This window comes from Mirounga leonina, unplaced genomic scaffold (assembly GCF_011800145.1).
Source record: "Mirounga leonina isolate KUSES-001 unplaced genomic scaffold, KU_Mleo_1.0 Mir_481, whole genome shotgun sequence".
Classification (NCBI taxonomy): Eukaryota; Metazoa; Chordata; class Mammalia; order Carnivora; family Phocidae; genus Mirounga; species Mirounga leonina.
This window is the reverse complement of record NW_023270773.1, coordinates 853,543-879,445: the sequence shown is the minus strand read 5'-3', so window position 1 is coordinate 879,445 and position 25,903 is coordinate 853,543. Positions and strand designations below refer to the sequence as shown.

Here is a 25,903-nt window from a genome sequence, read left to right as displayed (position 1 = left end):
ACTCTCCACCCACCCACCACCTTACACCCATTCACCTGCCCATCTGACTCTCCACCCACCTCTCTGTCCACCACCATCCTCTCGCACAACCACCTACTCACCCTCCTATCCACACGTCCATTAACTTGTTCATCCATTTCCCCATCCATCCAGCCTTCTGTCCTTCCATCCCTTCATCCATTCAGCAATCTGTCCACCTGGGATCACTTGTGGGATGTCCAGGCAAAGATAGGTTTACCCCAGGTTCACTGCCTTCATTCCTGCCTGGGGCCAGTGAGGCTGGCTCTGCATTCCATGTTCGTTCCTGGGAGGTCGGGCATGGTGAGCAGCCTGCACCAGGGACTGCAAAGCCAGCAGCTAGGGTTTGGATGAGGGTTGTGAGGGCTCTGGCTGATGGGCAGTGTGGGGCCCTTGCCAGGTGAATGGAAGCTGTGATGACACTGGCCAGAGAGGAAATTAAGGGTCAGCTGAGACCCTGCAAGCATGGTACTTCCCTGCTGGCCTTGGGCCCTCCCCAGGATAGGGCCCCTCCCTGATGCCCCTCTGGGGATGATGTCTTTACAGTCTCGTGGTCAATCTTAAAAAATCATGTACAGGGGCGCCTGGGTGGCTCAGTCCATTAAGCGTCTGCGTTTGGCTCAGGTCATGATCCCAGGATCCTGGGATCGAGCCCCATGTCTGCGGGGAGTCTGCTTCTCCCTCTCCCTCTGCCCCTCCCCCTGCTTGTGCTCTCTCTCTCAAATAAATAAATAAAATCTTAAAAAAAATTCATGTACAGTTTGCTTTCCATGTCATTACATATTTATTGTTTTAATATAAAAATAGCATTTTGAGTTATCATCAGAAAAGCCGCCCTCTGGAGTGCTGGCCCAGCTCACCTGTACCCACACGTGCTCCTGTGCACAGGCCGTATACCTCGGACCCAGGAAGGCCACCATGTCAGGGGAGTAGGCTTAGGTCTTCCCTGCTTCCTAGATGCCGCCAGCCAGCAGCCTCCCTCTTGCATACCCCAGGGCTGCCCTCAAGGCCACCGAGGTGAGGAGGCTGTGGACTACAGGCCCAGCATCCCCACCCACATGCAGATAGAGGGGTGCACCGTCGGGCTGAGGCAGAGAGCATGGGCCCCAGACCCAGGGTCTCTGCTCTTTGTGGATGGTTACACGGTACTCTTCCTCCAAGCTGGCTGGCATTTGGGGGTGTCTCCTGGGAGACACCCAGTCATTTAGCTCCAGCTGAGAGAACTGGGCAATGGGAAGGTCATTGTGGGGTTTGGCTACCTTCTCACTGCCTTAGATTTCTGGGCCCCTGCCAGAGCAAGTGGGCCCCCTCTACGGGGGAGTTCCTTGGAGCCCAGAGTTGGAACATGCTGGAGGGCCCAGGGCAGGGAAGCTGGAGGCTGGGGCTGTCCCCAGGGTCTGCAGCCCCAGCCTGGTCTGAAGGGGAGCCTGAGGTCAGTCAGGAACCCATGTCCTGGCACAAGGAAGGAGGAAGTCACCTCCTAGGTATGAGGCCCACAGATATCCTTTTTTTTTTTTAATGTTTTATTTATTTATTCATGAGAGTCAGAGAGAGAGAGAGAGAGGCAGAGGCAAAGGGAGAAGCAGGCTCCCCACCTAGCAGGGAGCCCAATGCGGGACTCGATCCCAGGACCCCAGGATCATGACCTGAGCCGAAGGCAGACGCTTAACCATCTGAGCCACCCAGGTGCCCCACGGCCCACAGATATCCTGATCACCACCTCCCAGGGCCTTGAGACCCATACTTCGACCAAGGGCTTGAGTGACCTGGCTCCACCCCCTGCCCCCCAAGGAGGAAGACCCCACCATGCTTGCCTGGGGCCACCAGCTTCAGTCCATCCATGCACAAGGCCTACTCTACTGTCTGAGTAGCACCAAGTGTGGGGCTGCGTGCATCTGTGGCCGGTACCCAGGTAGCAGTGGGTGTGCCCAGGAGGCTGTGTGCCCACAGCCATGGACATGCCATGCTCTTTGTCCCTTACTCCCTGCTGGCCAAAGAACCCAGTCTATACCTCACTTTCTTCATCCCCCCAAGCTCCTCCCCTCCCCCCATGATGGCCACCGCCTCTCCCAGCCCAACATACTGACTTCGCTGCCCCTCTGCTGGGTCACATTGCCCGTTTTATTTGCGTGACAGGTGCTGGGAAAATGAAACTTAGCTTCTGGGACCTATGCTGGCCTTTTGCTTCACTGGGCCTTGGTTTCCCCAGCTTCACAGTGGGCTGGGCTCCATGGTGTCTTCAACTCTATGTACACGCATGCCCCCCAACTCTGTCCCTGGCTCAGCTGGTACCGATGGCCAGGCCCAGCAGCGACCCCTCCTTTCTAGGGTTCAGTTCTTGCAGCTGGCCTTCCAAGGGTGCTGCCCACTGCTTTGTGTCTCTAAGCTCAAGCCCTGTGTTGTGCAGGGGCCCCAGGGCCAGCAGAGTCTGCCTCAGCCGGCTGGTGTGGGCTGACCAGGAGGAGGCCCTGAGCACATGGCCTGCACCCCGCCTGCTGGCCTGCTGCTATGTGCAGGTCTGGGCTCCATATACTTCCCCTGCTTCTTTTTGCTCATGAAGAACAAATATGCTGGGCAGCCAGGGAGCAAGCAGCGAGAAGAGTGCTGGTTTGTGGTTGCAGCTGCTGAGTCCCTGCCACCCCTACCCACCACCCTGGGGCCCTCAGGGGCAGCACTGGGCAGGGGCCCAGGCAGGCCTGACCCTCCCCACAGACTGGGCCTCAGACACCTGGGACCCTGCCCTCCACCTTCCCTCCAGATCCGGCGTGAGGCGCCTGGACCACTTCTGAGTGCAGAATCCCAACCAGGCTGTACTCAGTTTTTACTCTGTCATGTGGGTAGATAGCACCCTTGTTCCCAGCCAGCGTGGCTGTGAGTGGAGGCCTAACTGCTGGTCCGCAGGCTGGTGTCATCCCCTCACCTGCCCAGGTGTCCCGCCCACCTGGCGGCTGTGGAGCGGCTTCTCTCTCCCTGCCCACTGGTGCACCAGCTGTGTGGCTATGGCTGGGGGCCCTGCCTTCTCTGGGCCGGAGCACTGCCTCCGAGAGTTGGGCCTGTGCTGGCCCCATGAGGTTGGGATGAGCTGGCATGTGCTGTAGGCAGCAGAGGGCCTGGGATCTGAGAGGTGGTCACGCCAGCTCTTCCTACCCTTCCCTTCCCAGAGGGCTCTGGGACGCCCAGTCAGTGGTTCTGCTGAACCTGGCAGGAAGCAGGGGCTCCCAGCTCAGAGCCCCCACACTCCACAGGGAGGGAGCCGGCTGCTTCCAGCCAGCCTCGGATTAATGGCTTTTAATTTAGAATTTAATCAATGCAGCTTCTCTCTGGAGAGCTGGATGCTCTGGTCTGGGAATGAGTTGTATGATCTGTGAGTGGGGTGGGCATGGGGCCTATGATGGCCTCTCCAGGCCTCTGTCCTGGCCCCACCCTGACCTTGCTCTGCTTTGCCTGCAGCCTGCTGGCATCCTGGTCATGGAGGACTGCAACGTGCACTCGGCTGCCAGCATTCTGGCCTCGGTGAAAGAGCAGGAGGCCCGCTTTGAGCGACTGACGCGAGCCCTGGAGCAGGAGCGGCGCCATGTTGCCCTGCAGCTGGAGCGTGCCCAGCAGCCTGGCATGGGCAGTGGTGGTGTGGGCAGTGGGCAGCCCTTGCCAATGGCCTGGCAACAGCTGGTCCTGCAGGTAACACCCCAGTGACTCCAAATGGGTGAAAATGGCCAAGTAGGGAAACAGTCAAGGAGCCTTGGACTACAAGCCAGTATTGAATGACTTATTGCAAGATATCCTGAGGCCTCTGAGGAGGGTAGGAGAGTGGGATCCCAAGGGGGCTGGAAGTTTCACTTCAGTGTGCAGGACGCCATGTGATGAATGGGCAGGACACAGCCCAACCCTCAGAATGGCACCCTCCACTCAAGTGAGTCCTCAGAGCCCAGGTAGCTGGGCAAGGTCTATTCTGGGCAGCTCTGCAGTCACCCTGGTGACACTGAGGGTTTTACCCGCCCTGGAGTCTCCTTGCCGTGGTTTCCTCCTTCATCGTATGCATCAGTGAGGAAGCCTTCTAGAGGAAGGCTTGAGCAAGACCCCAGGCTCTGCCTACGTCTCAGAGGGTGACCTGGAGCCTCCATTTCTCCACCAGCCAATGCCCTTAAACTGGGCTCAGGCCCCTGCTCAGCCCCAAGAGGCGTGAAGCCCTGTCTTCTCTGTGGCCAGGCCCTAAGGCCTCTAAAGTCAGGAGTAAATGGCCTGGACCCCTCCCTCCAGCCACTGTACCCCAGTGCCTGACTTATGGATGGGGGCACAAGAGCACTTGGTTTATGGGATGGTAGGGGCAGAACAAGAAAACGTGGGAGGCCTGGAGTTTGGTGTGATTTTTCAGATCACAGTACTGACTGAGGCACAAGGCAGGGGATAGGCAGGGCAGAGCTGTCCCAGGAGCCAGGAGAAGGAGGGCCCTGGGTGGGACTCCACCCCACAGACCTCTCACTGTTGCACCTCCTCACTACCAGACCCAGAGGCCTAGGGGGCCACGGCCTACTGAGTCCCCAGGGTTCCTCACAGAGTGACCCTAGAGGGCCCTCCCAGTGGTGTTTGTTCTGTTTCTCTGACTCAGCTCCCACACTATTGCCCTCCTAAACCTGGCAGCCAGAGCTCCTCCCAGTATGTCCCCCAGCACATGCTCTTGTCACTGGGCCCCCACTCCAGGGAACCAGACATGCTGTTGGCAGCTTGGGGCCGCCTGCACCTCTGTGGCTGGAGAGGGAGCAGGTCTCGGGTGAGACTGACCCAGTTGGGCTAGCTTTGCCTAGCCAGGGCATGTGGGGCCTAGAAGCAGCAGTCCATGTCAGGTTGGGGAACTTGGCGAGTGACCTTTACCCCCAGAGCCTTGGTGGTCTCATCTGCCAGTGGGCAATCCACACGCACAACCCAGTATGGTATATAGTCTCCAGAGGGCCCAGACCCACCAGCAGCCCCTATCATTGGGAAGCTGTCTTTACAAGCCTTTGGTGCTGAGGTGGGCCAAGGAGCCAGTCCACAGGAGGCCAGGACTGAGGCAGGGTGGGTCTAGGTGCAAGAGCCACCCCCACCACCCCTTGGATCTCAGGCACCCCAGAGGGTGAGGGCTGCACCCCCCAGATGTGTTGGGGAGTGGAACAGCCCAGCTGGGCCACATGGGGACAGTGGCAGTCAGTGACCTCAAGGCCATCCTTCAGGCGCCAGGCCCTCTTTCTAGCCCTCCCAGGCTGGAAAGGGCTTTAGCCTCCAGCCCAGATGGCCCTGCTGAGGGTCAGTGCCCCCACAGAAAGATGTTCCCATAGCCTGGAGCTGCCCTGGCCTCCTGGGGACTGTGGACTAAAGACCTCAGGCTATGACCTCTCCCCGCCCACTGTCCTCCTGGCCTGCCCTTGATTTTTCTGTCTCTTGGGAGGAGATGGTTTTCTCAGGGTGAGATCGGAGAGAACATGTGTTCTCAGGGCTGTGGCTGGACTGGCAGGGCTAATGGGACATTGGGGGAGGCGGGGCCACATCCGCTGGCCAGGCCTGGCAGCCCTGATGCCAAAACTGCTTCCCAGATTTGTCTCAGCAGGAGATACCTAGTGACCTACCTGCTGAGCCCCAGGGCTGCCTGGAGCTGATCCTCAAGGTCAGAGCTGGGGTCTGTGAAGCTCAGGGCCAGTGGCAAGGCAGGTCGCTGGGACTAAGGGGTTGAGAGGCCAGGGGCTACGGCTGTGCTCCCCAGGCTGCACCACTGTCCTGGCCACCTGCCTTTAATCCTCCAGCAGGAAGAGCTCCCCGCTGGAGACACCTGGCTGGAGCAGGGCCAGCCCTCAAGCAGTGGGTGTGTGTTTGTGCATGTGGTCGGGGGGGACGCCTTTAGGGACCTGGCCAGCCCCGGGTTAGGCCAAGGTGGGTATGTGGCTGGGGCACTAGCAGCTGGTGAAATTTGGGAGAAGGCAGAAGCAGCTGAAATGTAAGTTCCTTCGGGGCAGTGGTCCAGCCCTCCTACTGCTGCTTCTATTCCAGGTGGCTCCTTGTGGAACTGCCATGGATGGAAGGTGCAGGGGGCCAGTGGTCAGGGCAACTCACCCCTGTGCAGGTGGGGAAACAGAGGCTCAGAGGGACATGCAGTGGACACCCAGAGTGCTTGAGCATGCTGGCTGCATAGCCTATGTACACGGCATGTCCAGGAAGAAGGGTAGCCCCTGGGGATGGCTGGATTTTCTGAGCGGGGTCTGGGGCAAAGCAGGAGGGGCACAGGAAGCCCAGGCCTTGCCCTTCTGTCTTGCCAGACCCATGGAACCTCCTTGCACCGGCCCTTGCCCTTATTCATCTCAGAGCCTAGTTTCCTTATTCGGGATACACGAGCCATTGGCTTGCCTTTGTGGGGTATGACCCAAGAGGGCCCCAGCCCAGCCCAGCCCTTCTGGGTCTGCGTTTCCATCCAGCACAGCCAGACTCTCCAGGGTGTGGCTGTACCTTCATGTCATGCCTGGTTTGGAGAAGTCCTGATTAACCAGGCACTGTGATACCACTCCCCTCACCCCCCAACCACTTCCCAGTGGATCAAAAGCATGGAGGAGAGAGAGTCTGAGGCCCTCTTGGCCTCGGGAGCTTTCACCCAGGGTCACCCAACTGCTGAGCACCCCCGCACACACCATTTGATCTGCTCTGACACCCCTAAGAGGGTAGGGGAAACCCTGGGCCTCTGTGTCTTGATGGGGAGAACCCAAGACAAAGTGGATCAGTGCCAGGTCCATTTGGCAGGCCCCGACTGAGCTCTATGAAGGCACATACTTGGGGGGCTGTGCTGGGGTTTGGGCAAGGGCCTGGGGCCAGATCAGGGACATCTGAGAGACTTTGTCATGCTGACATCGCTATAACTACTGTCTGATCAGTCCTCATTTTACAGCAGGGGGAAACATTGGGGTCAGGATAGCAGCCTGTGCCAAAGAGGATGGCCGCACTGGCCCCAGCTCTGCCAGAACTCAGTTTCCCTAACTACAGGGGGAGGGGCCTGTGAGTTCTTTTACTGGAGGCAGAATGAGGCCCGGGAAGCAGGACTCGGCCAAAGTCACTAGGCGGGAAAATGTCACCCCCGCAGGGGAAGTGGAGGGACGGGGAGGCCAGGCCAGGCCGGCCGCTCGGGAGTTAAGGGGCGACCCCAGCCCCGCCCTGATAGCGGCAGCAGAGCCCCGCGCGGGGGGGGGGGGGGGGGGCGGGACCTCGCCCCGCCCCACCGGCCCCCGCCCCGCCCCGCCTGGGCGCGGCCCCGCTCCATTGGCTGCTCGCCGTGACCGCCGCCAGATCCGCCCCCGCGGGGAGCGAGTCCGCCGAGCCCGAGCCCGAGCGGCCGAGGCGCCGGAGCCGAGCCCGGTTCAGCTGCCGCCGCCGCCGCCACCGCCGCCGCCGTCCTTACCGGCCCGCGCCCCCACCACCCACGAGCCCGGCCCGATGCCGGCCGAACTCAGACAGGTTGGAGGGAACTTGGTCTTATGCGTGGGGGCACCGTCCCGGGGGCCCGGCGGCGGAGGGCGGGGCGCCGGCCTTCCCGGGAGGACCCGCTTTTGTTCCGCGGAGCCGCCGGCCAGAGAAGACTATTGTCTGCGCTTTGGGCCAGCGCGTTCGGCCCCGGGGCGGGCGGGGCGGCGGAGTGAGCGCGCCGCCCGGGGGGGTGTGCAAGGCGCGGGGCGGGGCCGCGGGGTTTCTGGGGACCGGGCGCCAGGCCCCGGGCGGTGCGACTCGGCGCGGGGAAGCGAGGCCGGGATCGGGGTGGGTGCACCCCAGGGCAGCGCCCAGGACAGGTGCCTGGGGTGGGGGTGGTTGGTGAGGTCCTTCCTGAGCAGCCCCTCTATGCGGGAGGGATGCGGAGTCCGGAGAGGGCAGCCGGGCTAGGCCTCCAGCTCCCTGGGGGGCTCGGTGGGCCTCCCCTCCCCTCCCCTCCGCACTCTTAGCGCGGGCTCCGACTCTGGGGACCTGCGAGGAGCTTCCGGAGCTTTAATGGAAGCCCTGTCTGCCGCGGCAGCGCACGTGAGGGGAGGGGTGGAGGAGGGCCCTGCCCACGTGCGGAGGCAGGAGCGGGGGGTCTCCGAGGAAAACCCGGGGAGTCAGCCTCCCAGTGCTGGGAGGGAGCGGGAGGGAGGCATGTGGGCAGCCAGCACCTCCTGCTTACAGGGTTTGCGGTCCAGTAACAGGCAGGGAAACTGAGGCCAACTGGAGGAGCAACTGCCCCAGGCCCCTTGTCATTGGGGGCCGGGTCACACCTGCCTCTCCCTGGCAGCTGGGTTTCTGCCTGCTGTATGGTATGGCCCCTAGGGTCAGGCCGCTGACCATCCCAGAGATGTAAGGGTCAGCTGGGGGGAGTTGGGGCTGCTGTGTAGCTGATAAATGTGGGCTGGGCTTGGAGAAACTGGGGTGAGTGACAGCCAGCCCTGCTATCCCCCACAACCTTGCTTCCCCAGTCTGTGGGCACCCACTGCCCCTTGGTCTCTTGGCCACTCAGTGTGGACTGCAGGCCCTGGCAGGCGGCTTCTGCTCTGGAGGGGTGAGCTCCCCATCTGCCTGGGCTGGGCAGAGCCTCTGGGCATCAAGAGAGGGCATCTGTGGTGGCCAAGGGCTTGCTCTGTGGAGAGAGATGCCAGCCTGGATTGTCTTGGACTCTTATCAGGGATGGCTGTGCTCGGTGGAGGGGATAGGGGAACACGTTCATTCCTTCACTCCTCCCTCCCTCCCTCCCTCCATCCATTCATTCATTCAGTGCTAGCTGTCTTGTGCCCTCTTCGGGCCAGGACTGGGAATTGTGGGAGCCAGGTGTGGGATCCTACCTTAACCCATTCTCTGTGTGTACGGTGGGACCATGGGCAGGGTGGGGCACCTGTCTCGAGGCTTGCTCTTCACGATATGTACCATGGGTGCTCATCTGTGAAGTGCGGTTGGTGACATAGATCCATGCCTCTGGGACTCCAGTCCAGCCCCCCTCCCCCATTAAGACTTGGCTTGTTTCCCCGGCCCCTCTCTCTGCCATTCCCACATGTACCTCAGAGGTGGTTGTGGGCTTTTGCCCCGGTGGCGGCCCCTCTGTATGTTGGCCCACATCTTGTATTCTACTCCCCACGTCCCTTAGATCTGGCCATGAAGGTGGGACTGGCACTATCCTGCTTGTCCTTTGGCCTTGATATCCTGGGTGCTTTCTGTTTCCATATGAGGAAGCCAAGCCCTGGATGTGTGACAGGGCCTAGGGGACCCTCTTGAGAGCAGTGGTGGCTGGCTGTGTTTACCTTTCTGAGGACTGGCCACTCTGGCCCCGGGGGCTTGGAGTCTTGGGCCAGGCCCCTTCCACAAGTTCAAGGGAGCTCCTGGGAAACCCCAGGTCTGGACAGCAGCCCCACTCTGGGCCAGGCCTGTAGACCATGACCAGGTGGACCATGGATGGGAGCGCCGGGGGACAGTTTGGGCCCTGGAGGTAGGCTATGGGAGGCAGGTCAGTGGTCCCAGGAAGAGGGGCAAGAATGAAGCTAGGGCTGGGGATGGGTAACAAGATACAGTTGACAGGATTTGGCAAGATTTGGGATGTGAAGGGCTGGGGGTTTTGTGTCCAGGCTGGTGCTCATGTCTGGAGTGCCGGGGGGACCTGAGTTGTAGGGCCAGGGGTCTCTGGGGTGTGCTGCCCTGGATAGGTGGACATGTGGCCCTAGAGCAGGGTCTCAAGGTCAGATGAGGATGTAGGCACCCCGGTCAGCTGCCTCTGTTGAGTGCCAACTATGTGCTGGTCATCAGGCTTTGGTTCCCCACTCTGCTGCCAGCTCTGAGAGCCCCCGGAGTGGGTGGTTGAATGGGTGTCCAGGCAGTCTGGACACAGGGGTGGGAGACAGGAGGAGGTGATGGGGATGTGTCAGCATGTGCAAGTCCCTCTGGGGGCAGTGCGCACTGTGTCTGGGGGCTGTTAGGACAACATGCAGATTGACGCGCTTGGGCCTGGGGGCCAGGCTGGGTGCTTACACACACATACACACACACGTCTGTGCACATGTCCCTGTTGGAAGCACCAGGTACACGCACGCATGTCCAGGTCCTCATCTGCATGTGTGCCCAGGCGTGTGTAACGGGGGCCAGGCCTTCCTGTGATCATCGGCTGACTCCCGCTCCCGCCTGCCCGCCAGCCTGGGTGAAGTCATCGCCTGTTTTTAGCTCTCTGAGGTCATTTGCCAGTGGGGGCTCTTGGGGCCTCAGGATCCCACTACTAGGCTGCCTGGGCTGGGTGTTAGTGGGTGATGCTGCAGGGTTGCCAGGCCTTGTGGGGTGGAGGGTTCCTGGCTCTTCTGCAGCCCCATCCCTTTGTTCCCTCTACTGCACTGTGTCAGACCCTCATCACAGGCTAGAGTGAGAATAAACTGAGTCAGAGTAGCATTGAGGTCTGAGGTATGCTTACTCCTCCTTCTCCCTCCTCACACCCACCCCCTAACTAGGGAGTTGGAGGCTCTTCTCTGAGAGTGTTCACGTATGCAGATCTACTCAGGGGCCGTGTCCTCCTGGCCAGGCTCTGGTCCCCTCTTGTCGGTCCTGCTCCTCGCGCCTCCCCTCCACTTGCAGCCACCAGGGTGTGGCCCTAGGCCCCTCTGTGCCTGGACCCCAGGGCCCAGCCGAGAGAACTCAGCGCCTGACACACATTTGCTCCCATAGTTGCCAAATACAGCTGGGGTCGCCGAGGTGCCGGCAGTGACAGGCTTTCCCTGAGTCTTCTGCTCCGGAACCATCCCAGCTCCCAGCACCCTCAGAGAAGGGTCCAGGCCACTGTGCCTGGCAGCCCAGCTGCATGTCCCCGTTCAGGGTCTCAGTTTACTCCTCTTTCTCAGGGAACATCGTTCTTCCTTCCTGGCCAGGTCCCCACCAGGCATTCCACCTACAACCCCAAACTGAGTGGCAGCCAAGGCTGTGGCCCACAAGGGGTGAGGTATCACTAAAAGGCCTTGCAGAACTGTCTTCCCTGGGGATGCCTGAAATTCCCTGTCAATGGTTTGTGAAGTCCTGGTTAAGCCTCTCCTTTCTGTCAGGCCTCAGTTTCCCTTTTTATAAAATCACATATTGTTGTCCTCTGCTTCTGGGGGCAGAGTCTGCATTCTGTGACTTCCTTCCTGTGTCACCAGAGCCCAGGGGATACACCTGTCCTAACATGGAGCAGGCCCCTCTCTGGACCCCTGAAGACTTTGCGGGGGCCTAGAATCTCAGCACTATGTGCAATTGGGGGCTTAAGCATTTTGTCAGGATAGGACCCCGACCTGAGGAGACTTCACACCCTGAGGACCTCAGGAGGCAGGCCGTTGGGCAGCTCTGGGCACCTAGGCTTGCATACCTCCCGGGCTCAGGGCCAGGAGCAGAGTAGGGCTCTGGGGGCAGGCAGATAGGGGTGTGGCCTTCCTTGGGCCTCAGCTTCGTTTCTGTGTAGGGCCTCAGAGGCCTGGGGCCCACACAGGGGACCCATTCCTCAAGGCACAGCATCTGGGCCACAGAGCAGGGCCTGTCCTCCTGCTGACCTGGCCCCGCTGCCCAGGAATGTGCTCCTGCTCGCTTGCCCGCTGCAGCTTGGGTTTCAGCCCCTACCCATCCTGCCAGATGCTAATCCTAGGATATTGGTGTGGTGCGGGGACCCATGTGGTCAGAGGCCCAGGGGTGGATGGACTTTGGCTCTTGGACCCCTTTGCTAGTCAGCAGAGTCAGTTCAGCTCTGCTATGGACTGGCCTGTCCTCTTTGAGCCTCCGTTTCCCCACTGGCAAGTCTGGCCATAGGCTTATGGGCCTTAAAAGGGCTTCTGTCCAGAGCTATCTTGCCTGGAATTCCACCATGGTTATCCCCTGCAGGGATGAAGGCAAGGGGAGCTGCAGGTTGGGGAGACCTGGGGGGAGGTATATGGGGAGGGGACACCAGGTTCCTGTCAAGGACTAACTGGGCACACCTGGCCTGAATTCACTATCTCTGGGCTCTGATAAAACACCCAGCGTCTCACTGGGGAGCACCAAACACTGGCCCAAATGAGGTAGGGCCAGGCTGTGCCCACTCAATACCCTAGGAGTGTCCAGGCCGGAAGGAGCAAGGGTATTTTGGGCATTCTGAGAACTGAGTATTTCTGTCCTGCGAGGGCGTCTAGCTGGCCTTGGGAACAGTGGGGGCCTGGGTATGGCCCTGGGGAGTCTGTGAGCAGTGCTGAAACTGCTCCCCCAAGGCCTCTGCACTCAAGGTTTCTTGGGTGGGGCAGGGAGGAGGCCCAGGACATGGGAGGGCCCAGCCAGGGGTTGTGACCCATGTCAAGAGTTCGACCTGCAGGTCCCACCAATCTCCTTGGGCCACCAGGAGCCTGTAGCAACCAGGCCTTGCAGCTCAGATGGGGCTGCCCAAGACTGCACCACTGGGGACAGGGGCTTTATCTGCCAGCTCAGTCCCAGGAGGCGCCAGGATTGGGGGAGGTCAACCCCCAGAGGTCCGCATGGGATAGGGCAACAGGGCCAGTAAGCCCCATGGCGTTCAGAGGCAGGAGCGGGCTGCTGTCTTCACCAGCTGGGGCTTGCAGGCCCTGGGGTCCATGGGCTCCAGGGGTGGGAAGAAGGCTCTCCTGGCCTTGGGGCCAGCACAAGCCTCTACACTCCAGGACCAGGCAAACTATGGGTCCTCCCACTGACACCCATTCCCCCCGCTTGCCCAGGAGCAGAGCCCGGGCAGCCAGGCCTCACTGGCCACAATGCCAGAGGCGCCCGAGGTGCTGGAGGAGACAGTGACAGTAGAGGAGGACCCTGGCACGCCCACCTCCCACGTGTCCATTGTCACATCAGAAGACGGCACTACCCGGCGCACTGAGACCAAGGTATGGCCAGGCTCCGGCAGTGGGCAAGTAGGCTGTGTAGCCACGGTTGTTCCACGTACAGAGTGGCCTCCCAGGGGCCACCTGTTGGTCGGGTGCAAGACCGAGGACACCCTGGCCCTACTGGGCCAGTGTCTGGGCCTCTCAGGCTGCCTAGCCCGCCCACTGGCCACCCACTTCCCCACCAGGTCACGAAGACGGTCAAGACGGTGACCACGAGAACAGTGCGCCAGGTGCCCGTAGGCCCAGATGGCCTCCCCCTGCTGGATGGCGGCCCCCCACTAGGCCCCTTCACAGACGGCCCTCTGGACCGGCACTTCCTGTTGCGCGGGGGTGGTCCGGCAGCCACGCTTTCCCGCGCCTACCTCAGCAGCGGGGGCAGCTTTACCGACGGCCCTGAGCCCCGTGATGTCCCCAGCTACGGCAGTCTCTCCCGTGGGCTGGGTGTGCGGCCCGCACGTGGCCCCCTTGGCCCAGGCCCTGTCGATGGCTGCTTCACACTGCCTGGCCGACGTGAGGCCTTCCCTGCAGGCCCTGAGCCTGTGCCACCAGCCGGTCGCTCCCAGCCCGAGCGCTTCCAGGCAGAGCCATACGGCTTAGAGGATGACACCCGCAGCCTGGCTGCCGATGACGAGGGTGGCCCGGAGCTGGAGCCTGACTATGGCACTGCCACAAGGAGGAGGCCTGAGTGTGGACGTGGCCTTCGTACCAGGTGAGTACCCTGAGCCTGGCCGCTGCCTCCGGGAAGTCTGCCTTCCACTGCCCCACAGGAAGTCTAGCTGCTGGGGCTAAGTTAGTTACGCACGTTAGTTTGAATTGGCCTCAATTCAAGGACAGCAACAAGGGAAGCTTCTGGGATGGTGGAAGTCACACTGGGCACCCTCCCTGTGGGTCTGGGGCATTAGGGAAGTTGGTGACAGTGCCCAACACCTGCTACCCCTGCTCCAGCCAGCCGGCCATGAAGATAGGAGCACAAGAGGCTCAGAGCGTTTCCTCTGAGTTTGAGGCTCCAGCCTTTCTCCAGGCCTCAATTGCCCCTGTGTACAGAAGCAACCAGAAACTAGGTTATCTAGCTCTTCCCAGCATAGACTCTGCCTCTGTCACCTTTGCCCTCAAGTTTTTCTATCTGTAGAGTGAGAACATGATCACAGCCTTGGTATGGATTATGCTGTGTGACCGCAGGCAAGACATCTGACCCCTCCTAGCCTCAATCCCTGCCCTAGGAAGTAGGTTTGATGGTGACAACCCACAAGGACATCTTGTACTCCGGGGGACCAGTGACCTGAATGCCCCTCATACGGTCCCACCAGGATGGCTGTGTGCAGGGAGGGTCACCTCCTGCCCCCACATCCTGGCAGAGCCCACTTGGCCGAGATGGGCCTCATGGGAGGGCAGGACCTCAGTCACAGACAGATGTTTCATAGAAACGCATTTAGCTCAGAATTGGGGAATGCTGCATGGTGATGGGAGTGAGTGAGCTCCCGTCTTAGGGAGATCCAAGCCCTGATAACCATTGGCTGTTGTTAGGCCATGTCACTGGCTGTGAGTCAGTTGTTGCTGGCCTGGGGTGTGACTCTCAGCAGGTACTTGGGGTCCAGTACCAGTGCTGTAGGCCTGTCCCCACCCTTCAAGGGTTCGTGGTCCCCTGGAGAAAATAACGGTGGGGTAGCTCCCGAGCAGTGCCGAGATGTTTCTGCGCCCTGCCTGTCTGCACAGGGCCTACGAGGATGTGGCAGATGATGGCGGTGAGCTGATGGAGGAGCGGCCCCCGTTTCCGGCTGCGACAGCACCTCTGGCCCAGCCAGAACGGGGCAGCCTAGGCAGCCTGGACCGAGTGGTCCGACGGTCGCCCTCAGTCGACAGCGCCCGTAAGGAGCCGCGTTGGCGGGACCCCGAGCTGCCGGAGGTCCTGGCCATGCTGCGACACCCCGTGGACCCTGTGAAAGCCAACGCAGCCGCCTACCTGCAACACCTGTGCTTTGAGAACGAGGGCGTCAAGCGCCGCGTGCGGCAGCTGCGGGGCCTGCCTCTGCTCGTGGCTCTGCTGGACCACCCGAGGGCGGAGGTGCGGCGGCGGGCCTGTGGGGCGCTGCGTAACCTCTCCTACGGCCGAGACACGGACAACAAGGCTGCCATCCGGGACTGTGGCGGTGTGCCTGCCCTCGTGCGCCTGCTGCGGGCTGCCCGGGACAATGAGGTCCGAGAGCTCGTCACAGGTGAGTGACACCTGGCTCCCCCTCGTCCGTCAGGGAGAGGAGAGTGAGACTTGGCCAGGGAAAGACTCCCCCCACCCCCCGCTGCCACCACCATCTGCCCGTTTAGTCAGGAGGTCCAGTTGCCGGGGGTAGGCATTAGGCTGAGACTGAGAGGTCCCCAGCCTCTCTACCTCTGGACTTTGTTGCCTCTCAGGCAGGCCCCCTTTCCACCTGCCCGCATGTCCCCGTACTCCTCCAGGTCCAGCCTCCTGGTCCCACCCTCCAATGGGGCCCGGTGCTGGGGGATTGTGCCTTATGGGCCCCAATTGGCCAGGTAGGGTCATGTGACCACCTTTAGGTGGCGCCAGTGAGGCAGTAGTGCCATCCCCCACGTGGCTAAGAAGGGATGGGGAAGAGAAGGCACCTGCTTGTCCAGCCACAGGCCCCCTGCCACCACCCCCCCCACGTGGCTAAGGAGGGATGGGGAAGAGAAGGCACCTGCTTGTCCAGCCACAGGCCCCCTGCCACCACCCCCCACGTGGCTAAGGAGGGATGGGGAAGAGAAGGCACCTGCTTGTCCAGCCACAGGCCCCCTGCCACCACCCCCCCATGTGGCTAAGAAGGGATGGGGAAGAGAAGGCACCTGCTTGTCCAGCCACAGGCCCCCTGCCACCCCCCCCCCACGTGGCTAAGAAGGGATGGGGAAGAGAAGGCACCTGCTTGTCCAGCCACAGGCCCCCTGCCACCACCACCCCCACGTGGCTAAGGAGGGATGGGGAAGAGAAGGCACCTGCTTGTCCAGCCACAGGCCCCCAGCCAGCCCTTTCCTGTGTCACAGCCCCTCCCAGCTGGTAGCTACTGTTGGGTGCCTGTGCACATCTTGCCTGGGCCAAGGTGGGCACCCAGGACCTCTCACGCCTTTTGTCACTTCCTGCCTTCTGGTCTGATCGGGGCATGTCCTGAGCGAGGTCACATGGGGAGGTCAGAAGGTTGCTGCCTGTGTGGTGAGCACCGGCTGGTTGATGACGCCCTGCAGGCACACTGTGGAACCTGTCATCCTACGAGCCCCTGAAGATGGTCATCATTGACCACGGCCTGCAGACGCTGACCCACGAGGTCATTGTGCCCCACTCGGGCTGGGAGCGCGAGCCCAACGAGGATTCCAAGCCAAGAGATGCCGAGTGGACAACGGTCTTCAAGAACACATCGGGCTGCTTGAGGTGTGGGTGGGGGCTGGGCTCGGGCACTGTCTGTGCAGCCACCCAGGACTGTTCCCGGCCGAGGAGGCAGGAGCCAGGCACCAGAGCCTGTACGCACACCTGGGAATGTCCTCATGTCTGGTATAACATGGAAGACAATTAGCCACCCAAGTTTTAGGAGCTTGGGACACAGCCATGTCACAGTTCCTGCCCAAGTCCTGAGAATGGGGCCTGATGGGGCTGTACTCGGCCCCAAGGGCAGCCTCTGGACAAGGTCTGCCACCCTCTCACGTTAGGACCCCATGTCTCCAGCCCTGCTCAGCTTCAACCCACTCTTCCATCACTGTAACAGCCAGGGTAGGGGGAGCCGGGACCCTCATCTTCCGTCTGCCTCAGAGGCCTCGTTCCATGTCCTCGTGACCTCTGCCCTAACCCTCCCACCCTGGGAATCACTAGAGTCCCCACACGTGGTCCAGGGTCCCCATGGTCCTGTCTATCCATCAGGACATAGCCCCGTGGCCCTATGCGGTCCTCACCTCAGGGTAAGGTGGAACCCAGAACTGTCACTGTGCGTGGATTCAGGACTCTGGACCCACTTCTCTCCCCTCCCAATTCCGCTGGGTATCCGAGAAGGCCCCCTGCCACACCCAGATGCCAGGCCAGGGCTCCCTCCTAGGGTCTCAGGGGTCGAGACACTGTCGGTAGCCCTAACGGTGGTGTCAGAGCCGGTTTTACAGATGAAGACAAAACCCCAAGGCTGGGGTGGGGGGGGGCTGGGAAGTTCCCATGGGAGCCAGGGTTCACAGGGCTCGCTCTTGGCCCCCCAGGAACGTGAGTTCGGATGGTGCAGAGGCCCGGCGGCGGCTCCGGGAATGCGAAGGGCTGGTAGACGCCCTGCTGCACGCCCTGCAGTCAGCTGTGGGCAGGAAGGACACGGACAACAAGGTGGGGGGCCCCAGCAGGTCCCAGTGGGGTGCATGTTCACAACCTCCTGCAAAGGGTCGGGGACATGGAGCAGGAACTGGGCCCAGGGGGCCCTGAACCATTTGGGCAGCACAGGAGAAGTAGGCATATGCATTCTGGGGCAGTGCCCTGCCCACCGGCCACCCCATAGTGGCCACAGTGAAGTCCCAGACAAGGTCCTACACGCTGTGTGTTCTCCACCTTTTTCCTTCCTCAGCCTCTCCCTGGGAGTTCTCACCCCCGTGGGCTCCCTAGCTTAGGCCTCCCCATCTTTGCACCCCCAGTTCCTTCTGTGTGCACTGGCTGCGGCCAGGCGTCCCGGGGAGGGGTGGCAGTCTCCGTGCCCACCGGGTGCTGCTCCACCATCTCTCCTCTCCCCACAGTCAGTGGAGAACTGTGTGTGTATCATGCGGAACCTGTCCTACCACGTGCACAAGGAGGTGCCTGGGGCCGACAGGTACCAGGAGGCTGAGCCGGGGCCCCCGGGCGGTGCTGCGGGCTCCCAGCGCCGGAGGAGGGATGACGCTGGCTGTTTCGGTGGCAAGAAGGCCAAAGGTGTGTGGGAGGGACTGGGATATTACACTCTAGGACTCTTCCTGCCACCCCAGGCTGAAGGGTCTCCATACCCACGGCCGTCACGGAAGCTGGAGAGACCACCTGGTCAGCTCCTGATGGGCAGGTGGCGAAGCAGGGAGCCAAGGAGGGTGTACCTAGCCTGCTGGGTCGTCCGGTTGACGGGGCAGCCTTCCTTCATCTGCGCTCTGGGGCCCCTGGGGGAGGGCAGGAGTGAACCTACGTGGTGTCCCTGGTGCCGCCTGGACTGTCTCTCAGCTCCGGGAAGGGTTCTTTGGGCCCGTGTTTGGAAAGCTCTGAAGACGATGCTGCCTCCTGGCGTTCACAGAGCACCTGGAGACTTTGAGATGCCCCGGAGGCAGCACCCCACCCTGCCTTGGTGCCATCCCGCCTGGCATTTGCTGGGTGCAGGTTCCAGGATCTACATTCTCTGGCACCTGCTGGGTGACGTCTGTGCACTGCCTTCACCTTCCCCCCCCCCCCCACTCCCCATGTGCACCTGTTCTGACCCCAGGCCTCCCCTCTCTTGTTCCAATTCTGGGCACTCAGCCCTCCACAGTGATCAGGGTGGGGTTCCACGACCCATCTATTCAACCCAGGGTACACAGTGGGAAGTCGAGGCCTCCCGGGAGGGCGTGCGGGGAAGGAGGGGGTGCTGCCCACTGAGGCTCGTCTCCTCTCTCCTGTGCTTCCTCCGGCCGCCCAGAGGAGTGGTTCCATCAAGGTGAGTCCCTATTTGTCCTGCTGTCCAGGCCCGGTGGGGGCAGTGGGCACCGGGGAGGTGCCGCCCACCCTTATTGTCGAGGCAGTACTCTCCATGACGACCACAGGGTGATCTAGCCCCAGGGCCCTGCCCCATCTCCAGTCCCTTTCCCGGGCAGCCATCTCCATGACAACTGTGTGGACATGACAACGGCAGGAATGTCAGCCCTGGACTCATTGGGAGGCCAACGGGCTGTTCTCTGTAACCTCAGACTCCGCTGCCGGGCCTGGAGCTGGAGCTGGGAGAATCAAGGGGGGGCAGGGTCTGGGTGTATTTGTTCCCTCAGGCACCAGGGAGCAAAGTCTGCCCCTGGGAATGCAGCAATGTGTGGCTTAAAGGGACCACACAAAGGCCCCGTGAGGCTGGGCAGAACAGGGAGCCCAGATCATCAGAGCTCTGCTGCCTTTCAGAGAAGAAGCTCCCTCGTCTGAGATGAGGGTGACTGGCAGCTAGTGAGCTCACTCACAGAGCGGTGCGGGCTGAGGCTGACAAGTGCTAGGTGGGGCTGCTCTAGGGGCTCAGCCTGTGGGTGGTGGTCTCTCCTAGCCAGCAGAGCCTGGGACCAGGTCCTGACCCCAGACAGGCATTTCCCCGTGGCTGGGACTCTTGGCCCCAGCCCTGCTTTACTGTGCAACCGGGCAGGTCTTGTCCTTGGCAGCCCCCAGCTTCTCTGTACCTCCCTGTCATCATCCAGCCTGGGCTCCTGGCTCCTAGTAGCTGCAGGGAGGCTGTTGGGTGGTTAGCAGTGCTGCTCCCGGCACCTAACAGATCAGTCCTGGTTGCTGGGGGCAAAGCTGGGACATCCCCAGGCCCCAGTGCAACCACTGCCCTTCCCAGGGCCTCCTGGTACCCAGTCCTGGACTTGGGGGTGCTCTTGGGCCTTGGGCAGGAAAGTGCCATGTCCACCCTCCTGGCGCATACCTGCCCCGTGCAGGGCCGGCTTCACCTCCGTCTATTCTCTGTTCCAGGGAAGAAGGATGGTGAGATGGACCGGAACTTTGACACACTGGACCTGCCCAAACGAACTGAGGCTGCCAAAGGTGAGTGGGCGGAGGCAGAGTTCATCCCAGGCCCACACAGGTGGCCAAGCTTTGTGCTACCAAGCAGGCGTGGAGGGCCTTGGGGAGCCAATGGAGAAACAGCGCACAGGTGTGGGGCTCCCCAGAAGGCTGTCCAGTCCCTGGGTACCTGCTGTGGGTTCAGAATCAGGGCCAGTTGCATGGGTCACTCCAGGCAGGGCAAGAGACAGAGGCACAGAGAGGCCAGGCATTTGCAAGGTCACACAGCATGCAGAAGACTAGAGGAGATAGAGTGAGGCCTTCAGTGAAGGACAGAGACCAGCTAGGCAGGACCTCCAGTATCCTCTGAGGAGCTCACATTCACTCCCGGGGGTCTGGGAGCTGAGGTGTGCAGTCAGATCTAGTCTGGAGGCTGATAGTGCAGGGGGCAGAGTGGTTTGTCCTTCTCGTCCCCTGTGTCTGTTGGAGTCCTACTGTGTGCTGGCGCTGTTCTGTACAGGGAATTGAGCCTGAGTAAGGGAGCTCTGCCCTGGTGAGCCCCAGGCCACGGCCCACCCTGCAAGCCCAGATGCCTCCAAGCAGGGTGGAAGACCCCAGCCATGGGAGGCCTAGGGGAAAACATCACACACAGACCAATGCCTGCGGATGCCTTTAGGGGGAATACCCTGAGTGGGGGACATGCTTGGAGCATCTGCGGAACAGGAAGCCCAGCAGAGCTGAAGTGAAGGGATGATGAGGCATGAGGAATGGGGAGGGGGTGATAAAACATGGGGTGGGAGGACAGGGGAGAGGGAGTAATGTCTGGGTACAGGCCTCAATTGATGGGGGACCAGGAATGGTTGAGCAGGGTGCAGACTGAGAAGGCAGACCCCGTGGCTAGGGGCGTGCACTGGTAACAGCCTAAGTTACATGAGAGAGAACAGGGCCCTGTTCCGGCTAGGGCTCCTCCCCCTAGTTGCACAGCCTGTCTACCCAGGAGGGCTGGCCCTGTTGTTAGGGAGTTTGAGTCCTGTTGCTAGGGGAGCAGCCCTGGTTGCCACCTCCCCCCCTACCCCAGGCCTTCTGGATGCTCTGGCTGCCAGGCAGGTCCAATACCATTTCTTTGGCAGCAGGGTCAAGGGAACAACAACCTCACTTAGACCCACTGCCTCCTCACTGAACCTCTGTTCTTCCATGAAACGGGACTGCTTTCTCCCTCGGGTGGCTCATAACGGGTGGATGGATATGTGTTGATGTTAAATTTTCCCTGACTGCACCACACCCATCTCTGGCCCCAGCTGACTCTTGCCCTGGGGGCATTGATGGGAGGAGGGGGGAGAGGGGGTAATGGAGGGGGCCTGGGTGACTGTGGGCGGTGGGTGCTCTGTGCCCAGGCTTTGAGCTGCTGTATCAGCCCGAGGTGGTACGTCTCTACCTCTCCCTCCTCACGGAGAGCCGGAACTTTAACACCCTGGAGGCTGCCGCTGGCGCCCTGCAGAACCTCAGCGCTGGCAACTGGATGGTGAGAGGCCGAATCTGGCAGGGAGGGGACAGACAGAATCCTGGGTACCCTGTTGGTGCTGGCCTCTGCCTTTGCCCAGGCTGGGAGGGTGGGGACCACACGGGACACAGTGCTTCCCCAGGGTCCGGGAGGTTCGCGGCACAAAGGATGCCAGCTGGAGGTGGCGTTGAGTTGCTTGGGTAGGGCTTTGTCTTGCCAGGGAGGAGGGTCCAGCCAGAGGGAACAGGCAGCTCAGGTAGCAGAGTGTCGAGGCGTGTGGGCGGGACCCAGTGTGCTGAGCACACTCCCCGCTCCATTGCCACAGTGGGCCACCTACATCCGTGCCACGGTGCGCAAGGAGCGTGGCCTTCCGGTGCTCGTGGAGCTGCTGCAGTCCGAGACTGACAAGGTGGTGCGTGCTGTCGCCATCGCCCTGCGCAACCTCTCCCTGGACCGGCGCAACAAGGACCTCATTGGTGAGGATGCGGGTGGGGCAGAGCCGGGATGCAGAACCCCGTGGGCTGCTCTGGGGTCCCACCAGCAGGGGCTGGGGGCCGGCAGGGTGGGGAGGAGTTCAGGGGCCCAGCCCTGCCCCTATCATTCCATCCTTGAGCAGTCTCAAGGCCTAGGCCCTAGACACGGTGGGTGACTTTGCAGCTTGCCGGGGCTCTCCTGGTGGATCCCGCTCCCTCCCGCTGGGCTGGGCAGAGGCGTGCCCTGACAACTAACTCCTGCCCTTCAGGGAGCTATGCCATGGCCGAGCTGGTGCGGAACGTGCGCAATGCGCAGGCTCCGGCGCGACCGGGTGCCCGCCTGGAGGAGGACACCGTGGTGGCCGTGCTCAACACCATCCACGAGATCGTGTCCGACAGCCTGGACAATGCGCGCTCACTACTCCAGGCCCAAGGCGTTCCAGCGCTGGTGGCCCTCGTCGCTGCCAGGTGGGTGAGAGTGCAGCCGGGGGCGGGCGGGGCCTGGGGGGCGGGGCTAGTGCTGATCCCGCCCTGTGCCTGGCCGCAGCCAATCGGTACGCGAAGCGAAGGCCGCCTCCCACGTGCTGCAGACTGTGTGGAGCTACAAGGAGCTGCGTGGCGCCCTGCAGAAGGATGGCTGGACCAAGGCACGCTTCCAGGTGCGGCCTGCCTGGCCTTTCTTTTCCTCTTTCACTTTTCCAGGCTAGGTCCCCCACGGGAATGCCCCTGACCCCACACCCTGTTTTGTGCCCCCCCCCACCTCCACCCCTAGTCAGCCGCTGCTACCGCTAAGGGACCCAGAGGAGCACCGAGTCCCGGAGGCTTTGACGACAGCACGCTGCCACTGGTGGACAAGAGCCTTGGTGAATACGGGGTCGGGGCGTGGAAACCTATCTCTGAGGTATAAGAGATGCTCCTCCACCTAGGTGCATTGATGGTGACAAGGCAGGTGAGGGGTAGGGGGGCCCCTTTCCTGGCTTGCAGCCTCCTACAACCTCTACACTCATGGTGTCCACATTGATGTTAAGTGGGGGTGGGGGGGGTGTCAATGGCAGAGGACTGGCAGAATGGTGCAAAGATGTTAAAAGATGTTAGCAACAAAGCGTACCCGGGTCAACGGAGGCCAGCCCTGCTGTGGGTTTGTCTGTCCTGGTATCCCCACTGGTTCTTGCAACCAGCCAGCCACCTGGCTTATACCTTGCAGATGGCGAGAAACCAGGCAGCCGGGACGTGATCCCCATGGAGGCACTTGGCCCAGGTGAGTGCAGATACAGGGCTGCTTGTTTCCTGTGGGGGGGGGGCGGGGGCGGGGATGGTGCTGAAATGGGCCAGGTGGTTTTGCCTTGTGTGTTTGGTGCTGGGAAAGCCTTCTAAGGAGGTGCTGGTTGGAAAAGAGAATTTGGTTTAGGGGTGCTGCTGAGGGAGGTGGGCAACCAGGGAGGGGTCAGTGCCCAGCCACAGTCTCTGGTCTGCCAGCCGAAGGGGGCTGGAGGGTTCTGAGCCACCATGGTGGGAGGGGCCACGAGAAGACCTGGCCTAGGCCTCCAGCACAGTGCTGGGGCAGGGCAGGTGGGGGTATCTCCCAATGAATCCTGTCCCAGGGGCCCCCTGTGTCTGGGCTGAGGGAGAGATCTGCTCCTGCAATGCCTGCCCCTCAGAGTTCCCCTCATGTCCCCACCCCAAGACGGATACTCCACTGTGGACCGGAGGGAGCGGAGGGCTCGAGGCAATGACCCTGCAGGGGAGGCCTCTGAGAAGGAACCGTTGAAAGTAAGTGGCTGTGGGCAGGTGCCTAGGGAGGTGTCTAGGGCATGCCTGAGAGGGGCCCTGGCAAGGTGCTGAGTTTAGGCTGGCCGGTCCACCTGGGGTGGGGCTCGCCTGCAGGGCAGCTGGGCTGGGAGATGGAGCCTGGGGCCTGGCCCCCCTGCCTTGGGAAGTTTATCGTCGGAGTCGGTCTGTGGGTGCAGGTGGTTTGAAGCTCACACCCACTGGGAGAGAGGGGGCATGGGACAGAGGGCACTGCCCAGAACAATGCACAAGGGCCAGGGGAGTCTGAGTACAAGTGTCTTCACCCTTCTCTGCCTGCGTATGTGTGTGTTTGGGGGCAGGGATGGGCCCACTGTTTTCCTGCCTCCAGGGTGGTACCTGCCAACCTGCTCTGTGACCATCCCTGGCTTTGGGCACAGGCCTGTGTGTGTCCACGCGTCCGTGTGCATCTTTGTGAGCCACACTAGCTCAGCTTCCCCATCGTGTGCACCCCGGCTCTGGCCTCACCCACTGAGTAGCCCAGCCCCCACCCATCAGCGCTGACTAACCTGCTCTGTTCTGCCTCTAACGCCCTCCTGCACACTGCCTGTCCGCTGCAGCCCGACCCCGGCAGGAAGGTTCCTCCTGGGCCCAGCAGGCCCGCGGTCAGGCTGGTGGACGCCGTGGGGGACGCTAAGCCTCAGCCCGTTGACTCCTGGGTCTAGCTTGCATGCCTGGTACGTTCTCTCTCGTCTGGTTTTTCATTCAGCTGTTTCCTGTCCTCTGGGAAGGGGCTTCTTGTTAATCTCTGCTGGCTGCATGTTCTGTCCCTTGGTGCTCCCTGGTGGGACTCTGGCTTCCAGCTCAGCAGGCTCAAATGTCCATCTTAGGGATAGGCTGAGGTCTGAGATGGACATGCCCCTATGGGCCTGCAGTCCCGGCTCAGGCACTGTGTCATCGGGGCCCAGAGCAAATGGGGCCAGAGTAGGGATGGGCCCCCCACATTTAAATGCCCCAAGCACAGTGCCCCCCGAACGACCAGCAAGTCGGATTGGCCCTGATGCTGAGATTCTCGGGGTCAGCCTCTGCCACCTCCAGTAGCTGCCTTGGTCCACACTTTCGTTGGCCTAGTCTGTGGAGGGGTCCGCCAGACCCCGGGCTGCCCTGCTTAACCTTCCCCTCTCCCTCTGTAGGTCTCCGGCCCAGCCATTTGTTCTTAGGGACCTGATCGTGGGAAGAAGGGAACTCCAGGGCCGGCCCTCCCAGACAGACCCTGCTGTGGAGCTTGGAGCCCCCTGGCGGCCGGGGTTGGCAGCGCTTCTCGCCGGGGAGCCAGGGCCGGACATTCTGGACACACTTCCCTTCCCGCCCCTTGCTCCCTCCCTCCTAACTCCCTAGGCTGAGTTAGCTGTTTACTGACATGGTGCTGTGTGCGAGTGAGAGAGAGAGAGAGAGAGAGAGAGAGAAAGCCAGTGGAGCTGCCAGAGTGGGGCCCAGGGAAGCGGCAGGAAGGGCACCTGGCTTTGCTTTGGGGCTGGTGGTATAGAAGAGTGTGCTCTTGTGTGTGCGGGGCCCCAGAGGAGCCTACAGCAGGGAAGGGAGGAGAGGGGCTCAGAGAAGGAGTTTGACTCTGGAAGGTAGAGGGGATCCGCTGGGCGCTGAGTCCCACCCTGCATGGCCCATGGCAGGGGGTGGGGGCACGGACTGGCCCATGCGTGCAGAGAGGCTTTGGAGGCAGCAAGATGGGGGTCAGGCTGTGCTTGCCCCCACCCTGCCCTCGGCTACATGGAACCCCAGTGCAGCAGGAGCCTTCCCTGAGCGACTCTGGCCTGGCCGTGGCTACCAGACCCTGTCTGCTGGAGTCCGGAGTCACCCCTCTGGGACTGACCTTCGGCAGCAGCGGGGGACGCTGCCTAGTGCCTGCTGTTTGTGACTTAAAAACCGAAGAAAAACACTGACAAAAAGCATTAAAAACAAAACCAAAATAAGACTGTATTGGTAAACACCTAAATTTTTGTAAGAAAACTTAAAAATTAAAAAAAGCAACAAAGGAAACTTCCTATTTTCTGCAGCTCAGATCCTTTGCCACCAGCTGCTCGCTCTTCCCTGCTTGCCAGGTGGGGCATGGGTGGAGGTGGCCCCCGGGTGTCCATGTGCTCTGTCCAGAGGGGGCTCAGCTCCCAGGCTGCAGGGGTGTTTCTGCACATGTCCCAGGCTCACTGTGATCCCCTTTCTGCACACACACACAGGAGAGGGCTTGCTTTGGGGTGGTTAGCTAGGCCCTGATTCCCACGGTGGTGTCGTGGCCAGAGGTCAGTCTGCACACAGGTGGGCTCAGTCAGGATTGGGGGGGGGCAGGGGTGGGATCCCTGGAGAGCCTCTGAGGTAGCTAGGGGGCCTTGGGGCCAGGAGCCAGGGTTGGGACTGGGGATTTAGGCAGCTGTAGATTTAGGTAGATGCAAAGCAATTCTACTTCCCTTGCTAGCTGGGCAGCTGTAGAAGCGCCAGAGCTGACCTGAGCCCAGTCTTCCGTAAACAAGGCCGAGTAGGACTGGGGAAGTTCGCTTCTACTCAGTGCCACACAGGGACCCCAAGGGGCCAGGTGCCAGAGAGCTCACACCCTGCACTGTGG

The 25,903-nt window shown here is 61.4% G+C and overlaps 1 protein-coding gene across 8 annotated transcripts in view; it reads left to right on the top strand.

Annotated features, from left to right (window-relative positions):
• ARVCF (ARVCF delta catenin family member) overlaps positions 1–25,326 on the top strand; it is a 50,634-nt gene extending 25,308 nt beyond the window's left edge. Inside the window, exons 3-20 of one of the 8 annotated variants that reach the window (XM_034989134.1) lie at positions 3,469–3,696; positions 12,705–12,863; positions 13,049–13,572; positions 14,577–15,076; positions 16,092–16,275; positions 17,082–17,199; positions 17,601–17,772; positions 18,497–18,514; positions 19,522–19,593; positions 20,946–21,073; positions 21,378–21,528; positions 21,795–21,993; positions 22,073–22,184; positions 22,298–22,388; positions 22,730–22,783; positions 23,210–23,295; positions 23,892–24,008; positions 24,465–25,326. In XM_034989134.1, the coding sequence (XP_034845025.1) occupies positions 3,487–3,696; positions 12,705–12,863; positions 13,049–13,572; positions 14,577–15,076; positions 16,092–16,275; positions 17,082–17,199; positions 17,601–17,772; positions 18,497–18,514; positions 19,522–19,593; positions 20,946–21,073; positions 21,378–21,528; positions 21,795–21,993; positions 22,073–22,184; positions 22,298–22,388; positions 22,730–22,783; positions 23,210–23,295; positions 23,892–23,996 (2,883 nt within the window). In that variant the 5' untranslated portion in view covers positions 3,469–3,486 and the 3' untranslated portion in view covers positions 23,997–24,008; positions 24,465–25,326. Of the gene's footprint in view, positions 1–3,468; positions 3,697–7,410; positions 7,486–12,704; positions 12,864–13,048; positions 13,573–14,576; positions 15,077–16,091; positions 16,276–17,081; positions 17,200–17,600; positions 17,773–18,496; positions 18,515–19,521; positions 19,594–20,945; positions 21,074–21,377; positions 21,529–21,794; positions 21,994–22,072; positions 22,185–22,297; positions 22,389–22,729; positions 22,784–23,183; positions 23,296–23,891; positions 24,009–24,464 lie in introns of those variants that run through there. The other 7 variants (XM_034989140.1, XM_034989135.1, XM_034989137.1 and 4 more) reach the window with 7 other exon arrangements.
• Positions 25,327–25,903: the final 577 nt, after the last annotated feature.